The following is a 16,942-nucleotide window of genomic DNA, read 5'->3' on the forward strand; positions in this document are numbered from 1 at the left end:
CAAAAGGACAAAGACCAAACGTGCTTCTGAAGGAGACGGAAAGGGGAGGAGAGGCTTCACAGCACGGTGGATGGGCTGTACGGATCACACATGTTCATGTTAGACTCACCCACTGCTGGAGCATACAGAGGAGGATGTATGTTATCGGGGGTCAACACGTCGGATGGAGGATGGCGTTCCCTCCATCATGTGCAGGCCCAGTATGTCTTCCTTTAAGCAGGGCTGGCTCATTCACATCCCTCTGTGGTTGTGATGTACTCAGTGAGCATGTTTAAATGTAGCTATGGCCCACCCGTCTTTTGTTAGCATACACATGACGCTAGCAGCGCGAGCTCACACAGAAAAGCTGACAGCTGTTGTTACAGATGTTACTTTTATTTAATCTCCAGACACAGATTTCAGTTACACGCTGTAGCGCTGTTAAACTTTACAAATATATCAGCAAATTTACAACCTCACTTCCACCTGTTTCCTCCACTCATCCTCTCATCTCTCTTTCCCCCCACGTGATCATAATGTCTAAAGCCCCGCTAGCGGCCCTGCTAGCGCTACATGCTGAAGTGTTCACTACACCCAACGAAGTGAAAAACAGAAGAAGAATTGAGATAATAATCGGAAACACTGTAACTCTAGTTCTTTTGGTGTCCCACAGGGATCCATTGTTGGACCCTTTTTATTCCTCCTAACATTATCGACTCGTCACTGAATCTTCATCTGTTTTGGTTTTTTGGAGACAAATTCTGAATTATAAATGGTTTTAATTAAGTATGCACTATTTAAATGTCAATAAATCTGCCTTTTGTGGTGTCTTAAATCTTCATGCATGTTCGACCAGATGTAGTCATTAAAATAGAGCAGAAAAAAGAAGTTAGATGTCACTAGATGAAGATCAGGGGTTACAGACACATTTAAACACCTGTGATGGGGACTCTGGATATCAACAATCGATTGATTTAAGGTATAAAAACAGAAGTTTATGGAATCGTACCAAGCTTTGGACATTGCATCCCTTTTTCCAGACCGCTAACGGGGCATCAATAATCATTCTCCCTCTTTCAAGTAAGTTAGAGAGAACAGTGAAGTAAGGCCACACCGTAGTCACAGAAACTGATCTCTCTTTCACTTCCAGCTGACGGAGGACAGGAGGTCACGACCCCTTCGAGCCTCTGGCCTGGCGGCCGTCTCACAGCACAAAAGACCTTCTTGTTCATGTTCACATCCTGGTACCTTCTATGAAACATAAAAAATACCCCACAGAGTGGCAAGAGGTAAAGTACACACTGAAGAACCCATACACACACACAGAGGTTAAACACCTTTATGGAAGCAAAGACAGGAAGTAACAATTTAAATGTTTCAGGCAATTAAATACCTAACGGTGAATTTTAACCACCACTTATGGCCGAGTGTCGAGCCGTAAATACAGCTGAGTTTGCTTCTGGAGCTTCTCCTGGACTTTGTTTTTGGCTGACTCTGTGTACCCGCCCGTTGCTTGACCTTTGGATGGAGGATTCTCTGCCCGACTCTGGTCTGAATCTGTTTCTGTCTGTCTACCTGGCCCTGACCTTTGCTTTCTTTTGGCTTCAGTACACCTGAACTCTATGACTCTTTTTCTGTCATGCTTTTTGGTTTGAGCTTGCTGATTTTCTCAGACAGAAAATAGGAATGTTTGTTATTTGTGAAAAACTGAGGTGGTCTGCCCGCACAAACACGAAATCACCATGATGTAAAACTGTGAAATCAAAACATTAAGTTGCGATAAACATCAAGTGAAGGAACGTCTCAGACTCCATCTCACGGTGTTGATGCCGTGTGACGCAATTTTTAAAAGGACATTGCTCACTCTATAACTTTTTAACTCCGTAGAATATCTCAAATATTACATTTACTTCTGAAATCATCACTTTCATGAGCTTTTAGTTTAAATTGGTAAGAAATTGAACTTTCAAACTCCACTTCTGGAACAACTTAAAAATGACCCTGAGGAAAAAGATGAATCATCACCTAAGTGAAACTTTAATTCTGTGCTATTCAAACGTCGACATTTTAGGGTAATTCTGGTATTATTAAACCTGATTCCCATTTTACATATAAGTGTGTGAATGTGTCCAGTAGATGTATTCATCCTGCAGCAGTGAAACAGGCTATAATGGCTGCAACATAATCCTCGATGGGTCAAAGGTCGTCCACTAAAAGTTCTTGTTGTTTCCACTGACAGGCTCAGATTGTTCTTCTAAGTGTGTGACAACATGACAGAAAGGATCCCTACAGAGATAGACCTTTTTGTGACAGAGGAAGAGGATTGTTTTAACCACACACAGACGTTACATCGCTCTCTGCACACACACCAGACTCCATTCAGAAAAACACTGATTTAAGCTCACAGGACACAGAAGGAGCTGCTGCTCTGCTGCTGCCTCCATCAGTCAGTTTGTGCTGTGTTACTGAGAGTTAAGCAAATATTTCGTCAGGTCTAACTAACCCTTTAAACTTCTTTAGTCACACAATAACACAAACAAACTAACTGATAACAATCTGAGCCTGTCAGTGCAAACAACAAGAACTTTTAGTGGACGACCTTTGACCCATCAAGGATTATGTTGCAGACATTACAGCCTGTTTCACTGCTGCAGGATGAACACATCTACTGGAGACACTCACACTGTTTGTACCTTTAGACCCCAAAATATGTAAAAATAATTACCAGGTTTAAAACTACAACAACCCCCGTTCAGCCAGTCAGCAGTGATACACTTCCACAGACTGATATTCAGTTGCCTCTGAGATTTGGATCCTTACAGCCCGTCTTTGCTGCCACAAACACACAGATACACCCACATTCAGAAACACACACACTCCCACGTAAAGAAAAAGACTCACACACTCAACTTTACACTTACAGTATGTGAAATATACACTCTCCCACAGAGACTCAGCTGGATGGACTTTTTTCATATTCCACATTAAATGAAGTTTCTACAGAATGTCGACGACAAAATTAAGATAAAGACCCGCAAAAAGCACACTGGTGTACAGCATGAGTGTGTGTCCGTGTGGGGACCCTGTTTGCCCGCTAACGAGGTCTAAGGGGAGGGTGATGGTGTGTGTGTGTGTACGTGTGTGTATGTTTGTGCTTTGGATGTATGTCGTATGGATTTCTTGCCACAGGAGAGGTCCAGGGAATTGATAAATTGAGCTGACAAACACGAGGAAGGATCCGAACCATCTGTCCGTCCTCTGTCTCTCTGTCTCACGCTGCAGATTTAAAGACTTACTGTCCGAGTGTGTGTGTGTGTGTGTGTGTGTGTGTGTGTGTGTGTGTGTGTGTGGTTTTGTCCCTGTGTTTTCAGCCCAGCTGTCTCAGATCCAAAAAAGCTGGAGGGAGTGAGTCAGAGCCGGGTCTGCACAAAAAGCACACACACCCTCGAGACACGGAGCTTTGGAAATGAAGTCGCCGTGATCCGAAATCCCAAGAGTCTCTCTGTCTCTGCATTTGTAATCCCTCGCCCTCTCTCTCTACCCAAATACACAGTCCAGCTTCTTCTTCCTCCATCCCTCTTCTTCATCGTGTGTGTGTGTGTGTGTGTGTGTGTGTGTGTGGAGAGAGAGAATCTGAACGTCCTCCAGAACACTTTCCCTCCTCAAAAGGCCGATGTCGATGTTTGGATGTCTGGTGGTTGACATTTTCCCGTAGCGGAGGGCGCCCGAGTCGCGTGACTTTCTCTGCCATTTATGAGTGTGTGTTTGTGTGTGTGTGTGTGTGTGTGTGTGTGTGTGTGTGTGTGTGTGGGTGTTGTATGTATGAGTGAGTTCATGTTTATGAGACGAGGAGTAGAAACGTTGGCAGCACGGACACACACACAGTCACAGAGACGTGGTGGAGGAGAGGAGCTGATTGCCGGCTGCTGCTCTTGGGCCCCGCTGAGTCCTGAGAGTCTATTGACCCCTGAGCCAACAGAGCCTGAAGAGAGAGAGAGAGAGAGAGAGAGGAGGAGGGGGGCGTTCGAGAGGGAGGGAAGGAGAAGTGAGGCAGGTAAAGGTTAGAGCATTAATGGGAAAAAAATCATAGCGACTCTCTTAAAGGGGAATTCCAGAGTTTTTGTTCCTATTATTCATTTAGCCCAAAAACAAAAGAAAAGCTGTGCCCGGGTTTTAAAAGTGCACGAGATGGTTTTTCTGAAGGAGTCCCTGCAACACGTGAACGCACGAGTGAAGTCGCCCAACACAGACGTGATGATGGTATTTACATTGCACAAAACCTGCATGAACACAGCTCCAAATGAGACTTGACACTGCAGCTGTCAGAGGTGCGACTGCAGGTAATGATTCTGAAAGTCAAAACACCAAAGCGAGTGTAACAACACAGACTGCCTCTGAGCTGCAGTGAGAACACACTGTGCTGACGCCAACACGCTGACCTCAACATCCACAAGTCTTTTATTTTGTTAAAGGAAATGAAGTCTGAGTCGTGCTCACTAAAAGCTGCTCTCCTTCACTGTTCGTACTCTAACCAAGCTATGCACTATATATGCACCAATCAGCTGCTTTAGACACTCAGAGCGACTGCTCCGGCTGGACGGATGGTTCAGACAGTGTGAGACTTCACACAGGAGGAGGATGTTTGGACTGAAGTGAAACCAAGAGTCTATTATTCTATAGAGTTAATGATTTAACGCGCACCATGATGAGTCACATTTAAACAGGTGTTTGTGCGCCTAAATGTAATATGTTACAGAAACATGGACACTAAACGGTACCCTAAAACACACGCTCTTACTTTGAAGAGGAAGCTAAAGGTTAGCTGGAACAGACACTAAGAGGAACCTACAGACACTATCACCTCTAAACAGGATACCTTGATTCAGACTCGAATGATTACCTTTGATACAGACACTTGTACCTGAAACAGACTCTGAATGGTACCTTGAAACAGACACTTCAGAGTACCTGAACACAAAATGTATACCTGCAGACAGACGCTGAGAGGAACCTAAAAACAGACGCTGTAACCTTAAAGCAGACGACCGAGAAACAGAAGCTAGAGTATCTCGAAGCAGACACTTAACCTCGAAACAGTTACCTGAAACAGACACCTTGATACAGACTTACCAACCAGACACAAGGGGGCTAATTCCAAGCTTCATATTTCACTGTGTGATACCTGTGCAGTAGCTTAGCATCATTTACAGTTTAAAAAACTCCTCCTGTTTCTCACCCTGGTGCTCTGCGCAGGCCCTCACACAGCCTCTGCCTGAAACGGCTCAGTCAGCTCTGTCTCTTTAAGAAACCCCGCCCCTTGAAGCCCGTTTCTTCCGATTGGCCAGCTCTCTGAAGCCTGCTTAGGCTGCACTTTGTGACATCACAGTGTGAAACGTGACGTTCACAGCAGCCTGCAGACTGAGCTGAGAAGCCTGGGGATTATTATTATCACAACATGCTTTTACCTGCAGATCTGCAACTTCACCCACGTTTAGTCTGAACGTCCAACACTTTAACATATATATATGTCTTATATATGTATATATATATATATGTATATATTTATATATATAAGACATAATACCCCCTCTTTATCAATGATTAAATTAATAGACACAATTAGCTTGAAACAAACTCTGAAGGGTCCCTTCAAACTGACACTTTTAGCAGAGGACAGCAGGCACTTTGACACAGACTCTGAATGATTGATGCTGAACAGTTAGCGACACCTTGTGCGTCTGTTTCAGATGCAAAAATGTCACTACACACAAAGATCCATGGGGAAGTTAAACAGCTTATTTGATACAATAATTAACACCTAACACGTTAACTGTCTGCTTACAGCTCATCTGTAATGTGTTGCAGTATAACATGTTTACGTTCAGTTTCCTGAATGCTAGCTTACATGTTTAAACTGTTGTGCCGATGCTGACGTGCAGCCTGACGTGTTCGCAGCTGTTTTGAAGCCTTTCTGTGTTTGGTGTCTTTGACGACACTCTGTAGTATAAATATTTATAACAGCAGCATTGAAATGTTTGTCCTCCCACCCGTCCTCCCCCAGCACATATGTTAGCGAGGCTGCAGGCTGCAGAGGTGGCTGCTGGGAGTCAGGGAGCTCTGAGAGCGTCTGTGATGAGGATCCGTTCCCTCATGTGACACCACCATGGTGAACGTTGTAATTACGTTTTGCATTTAATTTAATGTTGACTTTGAACAGATGATGAAACTTTTAGCTTCTGAATGTTGATAAATAAAGTTCCTTCATCATCTCACGATGGCTTTGTAACACTGTGTTGTGATGCTGGAGGTAGAGCTCTCCTAAAGACTTCTAACATGTCTGTAAATGTTACTGCTGTCAAGTTTTCTCTGTCTGAGCTGTAAAACATGATGACGCTCTCCCCTTCTTCTCTGCAACAGGTGCAGGGTCTAACTTTACATTTCTGACACCGTTTCTCTGCTGCCACGCTCACTGATGATAAATCAGTAGCTGTTTGTATAAATTTCCATTCTTTCCTCTCGTTTTTATCGCCTCTAAACAGGAGAAAAAATACACTCTGCAGGAGGCCAAACAGGCAATTTCCAGCAGAGTATTTTTCTTTCCTTCTTACCTGAGAAAAAACGTCTTCAGTTAAAATGAGGGGAAATGAAATTGACTGTTACACAACAAAAAAGGCGACAGATCTTTCGTAAATATCCTCCACAGTCTAGACAGAAAGATTGAAATGTTATCTCGTTTAAATAAATCATTTTAGCTTTATTTATATTCTTCTTCGATGTGTCGATACTTTATGATTAAATACCTGCTGAGCTAACGTCAGATGTAACGGCCCCGGCAGACTCAGCTGTGTCCCGGATTTAACACACTGACTGCTGAAATATTATCAGAGTACGTATTTTAAAGAAGCGGTCGGCCTGTCAGAGCCGATCTGTGATTTATGGATTTGGGGCAAAGAGTCCAATTTATTCTGAACCTCTAACAAGATTTCTTTCGTCTCTCTTTGTGTTTAAAACAAGTAAACAGTTGATTCAGAGGTGCAGAGGAACAAGTTTCCTCTTTCTCTCATTTAAAAAAAGAGTTATTTGCCGACAGCCGTTGTCTCTTACGCCACCTCTGTTTTAAATCAATAATCATTTTTATATCATGAACCTGTTAAACTTCACCACCAGCTTCAGCAGAGATGCCAAGCAAACAAACAGAGGATCAATGATGCAGCATGAGAGTGTGATGGAGACACAGGGGACGCTCTAAAAGCATGCACATGCTTAAAAAACTTGTTACTTCTATAATTAGTTTTCTAGTGTCAACACACACTGAGGTGTGTAATCATAGCTCCTCACCTCCTCGCACTCAAACTCATCCGAGGGGACGCACTTTTGGCCTCCATCCTGTAAAACAAGAAGTCATTATGAGAAAAACACAATTATTTATATTCCTCAGCGTCTGCCCACTCACAGCAGCACAATTAACTCTGCTTTATTAACACTGTGCGCTTTAGTAACACTGAGGATGGTATCACTTACTGACAGAACATGAGTCCTTTCATGAGTCTGCGCCCAAATAAGAAGGGCTCGAACAAGAACAGAGGTGTTGCTCCGCCTACTTTACCCAGGGTGCCTTTCATCTTACAGCTTCATAATAATGATAGTCTCTAAAGATTTGTCTACAACGTAGAATAGAAGCAGACGCACGTAAAAACAAAACAAGGGTTTTATGCTTCAGTATATGACGGTGTGTCATCTGCAAAGCAGCAGAGCCAGACATCATGGTTACACATCACCTGACTGAGGGGAGGCATGTGAAATAGAAACAACAGTGGGCTAAGGATGGACCCTTGTGGAACACCACAATTATATCCCGAATTAACCAACAAGAGTTAGCTGTTGCTGAGGAACAGTTTCAGCTAGCCTTGTTCCAGAAGTCAAATACATTTCCCAAGGACAATGTTTCATGTTCTGATTGAGATAAGAGAGTCCTGGTTAAATCAGAGGAATAAAAGATTAACAGCTGTGTTTAAAGATACTCGGTTCTTTGACATCCAAAGTGCAAGAAGTCTGTGTATTAAAAAACTGAAGGACAAAGTGAACTACGACGTGCAGAGGTGACATTCAGGAAGGAACATCAAATAATTCAAGTTCAAAATAATGTTGATGAAAAACTTTAAGTTGGACAGATTTGAGAAAAAAAACGCAGAATAAGAGACGAATGTTTGCACTGGTCGCCACAGTTCTATTGCAGAGTTCACAGGGTTCAAAGGGCCTTAACGTTGCCGTACAGACTCTCACAGACAGTCCTCTGTAGTAATCTGTGGAGCACGAAGCCTTTCACTGAAAGGAGAACGCTTGTTTTCTTCAGAGTGTCTCGAGGAGGACAACAAACGGTTAAACTTTGCTCAGTAGCTTCACTGTCATTGAAATGCAGAGCAGTAATGTCAGACTGAATGAGGAAGCACACTTAGGCTTCTCAGACACACACACACACGCACACACACACACACACACACACACACACACACACACACATTTATCTCCGTCTTCCATCAGCCTCTTTGTCAGCGCTTCATTAGCATATCTCCTCCCGGTACCTGGGTGGGAGAGCCAATCAGATGTTATCGCCCGTCGGGAAGGAAGAAACTCTTTCTGGTGACGGGGAATCATCGAGAGCAGAAAGCTAGATCATTATCATCCCTCTGAAATATACATGTGCACATCCATGTGCACATCCACACGCAGCTGTTACAGTGATCATTAAACCGTGCAGATGAATCATTATCATATGGACTATTACAGCAGCAACCTCCTCTGACACTGAACGCCTCTGCAGGTCTGTTTCCTGCAAACTGGCAGCTCAGCAAAGCTCACAGAGACACGGTGGTTATATATTCATGTGAGAATGATTCAGTGCAGACAACAGATTCACAGCAGCAGCATGTAGGCAGCAACATGTCTGTCTTTATCTGCTTCACATGTAGCTTCATCTCCGCCGGCGTGTGACCGCCGAGGTTTCGTATTTACTGGGACATACACGCTGACGTTCCAGGTATTTACAAATGGTCTTTTGAAAGTGCTGATGGATTGCAGTTTGCAATCCCCCAGTGGAGGGGTAGTGGGGGGGGGGGGGGGGGGGGGGGTGTTGGAGGTTAAATTATGTGCAGGACAGAATCATCGAACTCAGTGTTTCTTTAAGTGTAGGTTACGGCTCATTCTGGGAGACATTTCTCTATTTTTGCTGATCGTGTGCTCTGATAGCCAAAGGTGAAGGTTTGGATTTACAACAATATCTAACAATATAACAAGTCTATAACAAGTGGACGTGAACGCAAATCAAAGATGGATCGGCCAAAGAACCACCGCTGTGGATCGACACCTCTGATATAAAGGTTTCAGTTATCTGAAAGTTAAAGATTCACAGATTCTCTCTTTGCTGTCCTGGACCTCAGATGAAGCCACCGAGTGCCAAATAGATGTCCACATATGAGTTCAGAATCGGTACGCTCCTGTCGTAGCAGCATCTGCAGCGGCTCAGTCATGTCAGCCGAGTGGAAGAGAGCCAGAGCCCAAAACAAACCCCTGCTGTACACTGAGCGAGCCACCGGCACCAGACTGCATCCCTGTGCTACACGATGTCTGCAGACTGCACATAAAGGGAAACACCATCGACCCCGAGGCACGGCCGGGTTCAGGCCAGCATCGCAATGAGCCAACAGAGATGTGAGGCGAGGGAGGGGGAGGGGGACGCTGCAGCTACACTTCTGCTCTGTACGGACAAAAGAGGGGCTGCCATGAAGGAGGAGGACGGACGTTAAACAGACAATAGAGAATACCACAAAGTGTTACACTAATGCTCATTTCAAATATGACTTTAAATATTCAATACGTCCTCCAGATTAAACAACAAAACACTGAGCTGGTCAGTGTTCTTCAGTACGACTGAATCCATCCAAAACTGATTTAACGTGCAGGTTTTCAGATTTATCTCAACGACTAAATCTTGAGCTTCCAGCTGCTGTCAGTCGCTAACGTTACGTGTTTTAAGTTCAGTCATTGGAAGTTCCCGAAACACACCCAAGGAATCTTCGCTACAGTCTGCTTCGGAGTATCTATTGTTCTCGGGCGTGTTTTGTTTTTACTTTTACTTTTACTTTTAAGATGTTTGTTAATCTTTTGTACTCATGTTTCAAGGACAGGTTTATGTCCTTGTAAGACAAGTAGCAACTTAATATGACTTCTACTTCTTGGAACGAGAGAGCTGAAGCAGCTCCCCAGCAGCAGCTAACTCTCCAGTTATAGTGCCAGCTCCAGAGGTGTTCCCCAGGGGTCCATCCTCGGCCCACTGCTGCTTCCACTCAGTCAGGTAGTTCTCTCATCCAAGCCATAAAGCTGTGAGTCAAGTAAGTTTGTCCTCAGAAATAAATCTTTAAAATAATAAATCTTTTTTTACTTTATAACTTAATACAAATACAAACATTATTACAAGTTTGAACTGAGGAGAACGAGAGGACCCGCACAGCTGAACTCTTTGACACATGGCTCCGGAAAATACAAAGACCACTCTCTCTCTTCATGTCATGGCCGCCGAATCCAGATCTGAACCATTAAAACCTCCTGAATGTGATCAAGAGGAAGATGGATGGTCACAAGGCATCGAACAAAGAAGAGCTGCTCAAAGAGCGGCCGAACGTCACCCAGCAGCTCTGAGACAGACCGGAGGAGAGCATGCAGAGCTGCATGAAGGCTGTGATTAAACACCAGGTCATTCACCAGATATTGATCTGTGAACGCTGAGTGAAAACATTCTGTTGTTTAAACATGAACTTGTTTTCTTTGCTTCATTCAGCTCTGACAAACATCCTTTGGTTTCTGAACCAGTCGACATTTTCTGCAAATAAAAGACTCAATGACCTAAATAATAACCGTGAGCTTTGTAGGTGTAATGTTTAACTTTGGACAGTGGCAAGCTAGCTACTACCCTCAGCTTCCAGTCTTCATGCTAAGCTAAGCTAACTGTCTCTAAGTAAGCAGATGGAGTGCCTCTTCGTGTAGTTTATATCACGCTTTATTCAAGTTTATTAATAATCAACAGTTACGTGAATAACTCTCCAACACAGTCTGCTGTGTGTGTGTGTGTGTGTGTGTGTGTGTGTGTGTGTGTGTGTGTAAGTGTGTGTGTAAGTGAGCTGACTGAAAGCTCGACACTCAGTGAATTATATGTTGAGGTCTTCTATAATTTATGCTTTAAATCTTTTACATAATGGATAGCAATTTAAAGTGACCTCTCACCTCCAGCCTTACACCTCTTCCTGTACATAATGGATGGGTTACGCTTTCCCAGCGTGCTCGCAGGACGATGCTAATGTGTGTGAGGGTGGAGGAGCAAATCACACACAGAGAATACCCTGACCTCCTCAGAGCTGTCTGCATGTGTCTGTCTATAGGCACAACCTGTAGGCACATCCTGCAGGCACATCCTGTCCAAACCGCCTCATGTAAGCTTTAACTGCTTTATGTCTGTTCTACTCACCTGCAGGTTGGCACAGGTGGAGAACATACACGCACTGTCCATGGGTTTGATTCCGCCGTGCAGAGAGGGGGCGGGTTTAGAGATGATTGGCGGCTGGGCGGGGGGGAGGAAGGTGGAAGAAGGCTCGGTTACGTGGAGAGTCACTCCCTCTGAGCCGTAACCGAACGACTGGATGGCGTTTCCTGTGACGGAGAGGAAGAGAGAGGAGAGTGTTACACTCATCACACAAGATTACTGTTGTTGTTGTTACCTCACAGAGTCACATGACACATTCAACTTCCTGTCTTTATATTTACAGGCTGTAATCTGAATCAGTGTGCCACAGAAATGTTTCTGAATGTTAACATGTTTCTGCTTACAAAATACTGAATGCAAAAGAACATTTGATCCTGCACATCCAAACTGAGCAGGGCTGCACTGCACGCGTCTGCACTGCTTTACAAAGTCGTTAATTAAATAGTTGACAACAAATCGATTAATCGCTGCAGCTAAACAGAAGCTAACTTCTGCTAACGACAGAAGCCTCGACTAGTTAAGATATATAAAATGCATTCGGAAAACACGAATGGAAAAGTTCATTGTGGGGTGTTCGAGTCCAAACATGCAGCCGGCCAGTTCCGGGAAACCTCTTCCAGCTCTTCCTGGGGGACCCCGAGGCGTTCCCAAGCCAGATAGGATAAATAATCCCCGCAGCACGTCCTGCGTCTATCCTGGGGTCTCCTGCATGTTGACGTGTTGACGCTCCCACAACAAAGGCCTGTTAACATGCATTCAAGTGCTGATGGGAATTATGTGTCCCGTGGATCGGCTCGTCGCGCATGTTCCAGAATAAATGTTTACTAAGGTTAACAAATAGATGGTTCTTTGTGTGGAGCGATCGCTAAGTGGAGGCTTAAGCATGCGATGCATTCACTGTCAGGGTCGATTCATAAATACACAGACCATTAACACCGCCCTGAAACAGTGAACACACAAACAAACCTTTAACCTTCAGCACATTCATATAAAAGGAGTGTCTGAGGAGTGTTTAGACTCCTGACAGGCTGACGCTTCACTGAAGTCCAACACTCGGATGTGTGAATGATTGATGAACCTCCTCGCATTAAAACACTCAACATGGAGCGAAGGCCGAGGCTCCACACCAGGTCTCTACTCTCTCTGGGGTCAAACGTGGCTCTCGTGCACATGTGTGTGCGCGTGTGCGTGTGTGTGTGTGCGCGTGCACGCGTGTGTTTGCGTGTGTGTGTGTGTGTGTGTGTGTGTGTGTGTGTGTGTGTGTGTGTGTGTGTGTGTATTCACACACAGAAGGAGCAGAGGGAGGGAGTCTGGCGAGGAGGTGCAGGGGTGAGATTGTAGCCTCGGCGTTGTTATTTACAGAACGTAAAGGGGACCTTGAACACATCGTCTCCATCTAACCTTTCTTCTCACTCATCTTCTTCGCTCACACTTTTTCCTCTCTCTCTCTCTCTCTCTCTCTCTCTCTCTGTCTCTCGCTCTCTCACACACACACACACGCACACACACCTCTCAGTGTACCTGTGAGGTCCGTACCTGTCATGTTCTTGTTGAGCTCATCGTAAACTGAGCTGAAACGATTTGTTGTTCAATAGATTTATGGATCTTTATAAAACAGTGTTCGTCCTAAAAGTTTTTGTTTGGATTTAAAACATGTTTTTGTGATTTTCTGTCTCATATTTGAAACATTAGAAATATCAGCTGCAAAGAATCGACGACACGAAACTAAAACAAAGATCATTTAGACATTTGATTGATTATCGGAGTTGTTTTCACAGAGATCCAGAAGATCCAGCTTCTTAAATGTGAATCTTTTTGCTATTATCTGCTTTACAGTTTTGTGATAGGGGATCAATAGATACATAAATCAATGATTCCTCACTTTAATTACATATCAAGCCAACATAATGATCCTCTGATGAGTGTTTTCCTGCTTTTCTTTTATTTCTGTCCTCGATAAACGAAACAATAAACGAATATTTTGTGGGTTTCATTTGTTTTTGGACATTAAAGGATTTCTTAAGAAGTAAAACTGGAGCTTTGAAAAAAAGAAAGCATTGATTCATCTCTTAATGGAGAAATAATCTGCAGATGAATTCAATGCAGCCGTAACCTAAACGTTACTCTTATCCTGCAGCCAAACCTGCAGCGAGCTCCAACAGGAAGGCTCGTCTCTCTTTCTCTGTTTAATCTTGATGAGGAGTTCGGTCCTCATAAGTATAGCACAAACACACACTCACTGAGGCAGGTGTTGTGCGTGAAGTCTCGGTGGAAAGCGTCGCACTCGGCCTCCTGGTTTCCCGTTCCCCTGCAGCTGCACCACAGGCTGATGGTGATGTTAGACGGGCTGCTGTCGCTGTAGTTTGGTGTTACATCAGAGCCTGAGAGAGAGACAGGCAGAGAGAGAGACAGGCAGAGAGAGACACAGAGAGGGAGCAGTAAATGTTAAGGAGGAAGGAGAATTAGGAGGAGATTAGCCGAGGAGAAAGGTAAAGAGGATTTTTGTAAATTGGGAATTGAATCAGGGATGATTTCCAGCGAGGGAGTGACTCATTTAGAAATCGCTTCAGTCTGAAATAAAGCGGCGAGGACGCTCCCTGTGAGACTGTGACTGTTCACTGTAATGTACATTTACACAGGAGGTAGTACAACGCTTCATTCTTCCTCTTACACTGACGGTGTGACCCAGTTCTTACATCTTAATAGTGATTCTACATTTACAGAGAAGCTGGTCCTTGAACTCACCGAGCAGGCCCACGTAGGACATGAGGCAGCCGTGGTAGTTGTCGTGGGGGCAGCTGGTGACCGTGTGAGACGTCATCTGGCAGTTCATGTGGAAATCAGCGAGCCGAGACCTGAACAACAGACACACACCTGTCAGTGTCTCATCAGAAAGGTGCATTCTGGGAGATTATTTCTCTCTTTTATCACAGGCCCAGAACACAGGCGTTCTCTGAGGGCCCGTACCTGCATCGACTTTATCTGTGTGGGCCCTTCTTACACTTCTCCCAGTCCAACACACCTGGACACAGCCACCAGGTGTGATATGTGAGGCCAGCACAGAAGTGCCTTAAACCTCAGTTCTTCCTAAAGGCCAGCAGGGGGCGACTCCAGGGAGCGTCTATAGGTAACACTGAATGTTGACTTTAAGGCACCCTTTGGCGACTGTTTGCAGAACCCTTTAAGATCTGATCTAAGGTACGCCTCATCATCTGTTTTAAGGTACACATTTATCTTATGGTTCCGGAGAAACAAACGTATTTATGAACATGAGACGAGTGGATTGTTTACAACAACAAAAAGGAGGCAGAATCCTCCTGAGAGGGTCTGTGTGTGCTGCTCCCATCAATAAATAAGGACTCTAACTTAAGGTGAGACAAAATAGAAATAAAACCTGACTAACTAAGCTAACCGAACCAACGAGCACCTCTGTGTCTCTAACAAATGAATCCTAACGTTGGCGTGCGTCTGATCCTTAAACTAAACTGATACAGGCCCAGTCCAGGGACAAACGGGCGCCGCAGAGACACAAACAGCTAACTGCAGTCTGCACAGAGGCGAGCGGGCTGAAGGACGAGCTGGACGAGCTCTTTAAGGGTGAGACTGTGCAAGCTCATCACTGATTGGTGGCTTGTCCTGGGCCATGAACCAATCAGACTTCTTCTGCCGGCAACACCGGCATGGTAATACCTGGTGTAGGAGGAAACACACACACACACACACACACAGAATACTAACAATAGGTCAAATCACACCCGGGGAGATGTAGGCGGCGCCGTCTGTTTCAGGGTCTTTAAGTGTTTGCTCTCTGACCAAAGTTTGGCGGTACGACGAGGCCGTCTGTTGCCTTGCTTTAACTATGCGTCCGTGTGCCTGTGTGCCCTGCGTCTGTTTGAAGCGTCGGCTGTGCACGTCCTCAAAAATGAACGCAAAGCGTACGTGAGCTGCAGTCTGCACGTGACCTGTAGGGGCAGTGTCGAGGCAGAGGGGATGTGACGTGATGTGTTTATGGATCATTACTCTCTCTAGTACTAACTGTAAATGAGAGCTGTCTGTTTGTTCATCTCCGGAGCAGAAACTTTTCACTCAGACTCCAGACCCTGAAACAAAATGGCCGACAGTAAATAAAGTGCACTTTACAGCAAACAGCATCTGGCCTTGTTTATGTTTAATGACCCTCCTTGAAATGACGAGCAGAAGAACAGAGTGTAGATGTACGATTGAGTCTATATTTATGTGTTACTATAAGAGCCGTCAGCCGTCTGCTCTCTGTCACGTGCTCCGTCTTCATCGCTTCAACATGCAAACAGACTCACAGCCAGTTCAGAGTGTTGACTTAGAGGCCTCTTCTTCATCCTCTTCTTGTCACAGATTTCCTCCATGTTTTGTTGTTTCCTCCGCGTCTTCGAGCTCTGATTCCTCATTGTTGTGTAAAAACAGATCCAGCGATGCTCACAAAGTGAACGCTGTAAATCCTGGAGTGATTCACGCAGTAGTTAGATTATCTCTGTGTTTCACATCATGCATATGTTAATGCAGGAGAAACTGTCGCAGGCGATCACTGCTCGGCTTAATCTGCCGCCTGTCCTACTTCTGTTCCTGCATCCTGTCGCCCCTCGTCTCTCTCTTTGTCTCTCCCTCTCTCCCTCGTGATTCTTCTTCTACTGATGAGTTTTGTGTTGCAGCATGTTGGAGAGACGGACGGAGAAAAGGAGGGAAAGTCAGGTGAAAGATGTCGTATGGTCGGAGCGGTGGGGTGATCCTCTGGAGACTGTGTGATTGATATTGTCCGAGTGTGTGCGTGTGTGTCTCTATTTTTATACACACCTTTTGTACAAACATGCAGCTAAAACTGCTCAAACAACAATGAGCACAGAACAGAAATGTAGAAGACTCCGTGAACAATTAAACATTTAAAAAGAACATTTTAAAAGAAAAAAAATAATACATCAAACGAAACAAAACAGAATAAAATCAATTGTCTTTGATGTCCTGTTTGACAAAAAAAACAAAAAAAACACTGAAATGTTGAAAATTAACAAATATAAATCAGTAAATCAGAATAAATCATGTAAAAAAAAATATTAAAACTCAGGTAACAAAATGATCATCATTACCGGCACTACATGAACCGCCTGATCTGAGTGACGAGGTACAGGTACGGCAACACCACTGAGACAAACCACAAACACAGTTTATTGTCTTTGGGATTTTAGAAACGATCAGCTGACTTCAAACGCAGCGAGCAACGAGAACATTCACAGACATGAAGTGGAGTCAAAGTTTAGCCATAAAATAAAACTGAGTAAAGTAAAGTACTCGAGTACATGTACTTTGTTACTGCCCACTCCTGTATACACAACAATAAAACACTGAAGGTAAAATGACATCAGTTAAACAGCAGAGTCAAAAAACAAAGACACATCTCTG

At 44.3% G+C, this 16,942-nt stretch overlaps 1 protein-coding gene across 1 annotated transcript in view; it reads right to left on the reverse strand.

Moving 5' to 3' along the window:
- Positions 1-2,647: 2,647 nt before the first annotated feature.
- The window catches only part of gfra2b (GDNF family receptor alpha 2b), a 90,113-nt gene continuing 75,818 nt past the window's right edge, over positions 2,648-16,942 (reverse strand). The window contains exons 6-10 of the mRNA XM_069673123.1: positions 14,258-14,367; positions 13,753-13,893; positions 11,498-11,679; positions 7,318-7,365; positions 2,648-3,961 (exon numbers count right to left, since the gene is read on the reverse strand). Of these exons, the coding sequence (XP_069529224.1) occupies positions 3,818-3,961; positions 7,318-7,365; positions 11,498-11,679; positions 13,753-13,893; positions 14,258-14,367 (625 nt within the window). The 3' untranslated portion in view covers positions 2,648-3,817. The remainder of the gene's footprint in view (positions 3,962-7,317; positions 7,366-11,497; positions 11,680-13,752; positions 13,894-14,257; positions 14,368-16,942) is intronic.

This window comes from Semicossyphus pulcher, unplaced genomic scaffold, assembly GCF_022749685.1.
Source record: "Semicossyphus pulcher isolate SPU_LCO1_2020_fin unplaced genomic scaffold, fSemPul1.0.p SCAF_22, whole genome shotgun sequence".
NCBI lineage: Eukaryota > Metazoa > Chordata > Actinopteri > Labriformes > Labridae > Semicossyphus > Semicossyphus pulcher.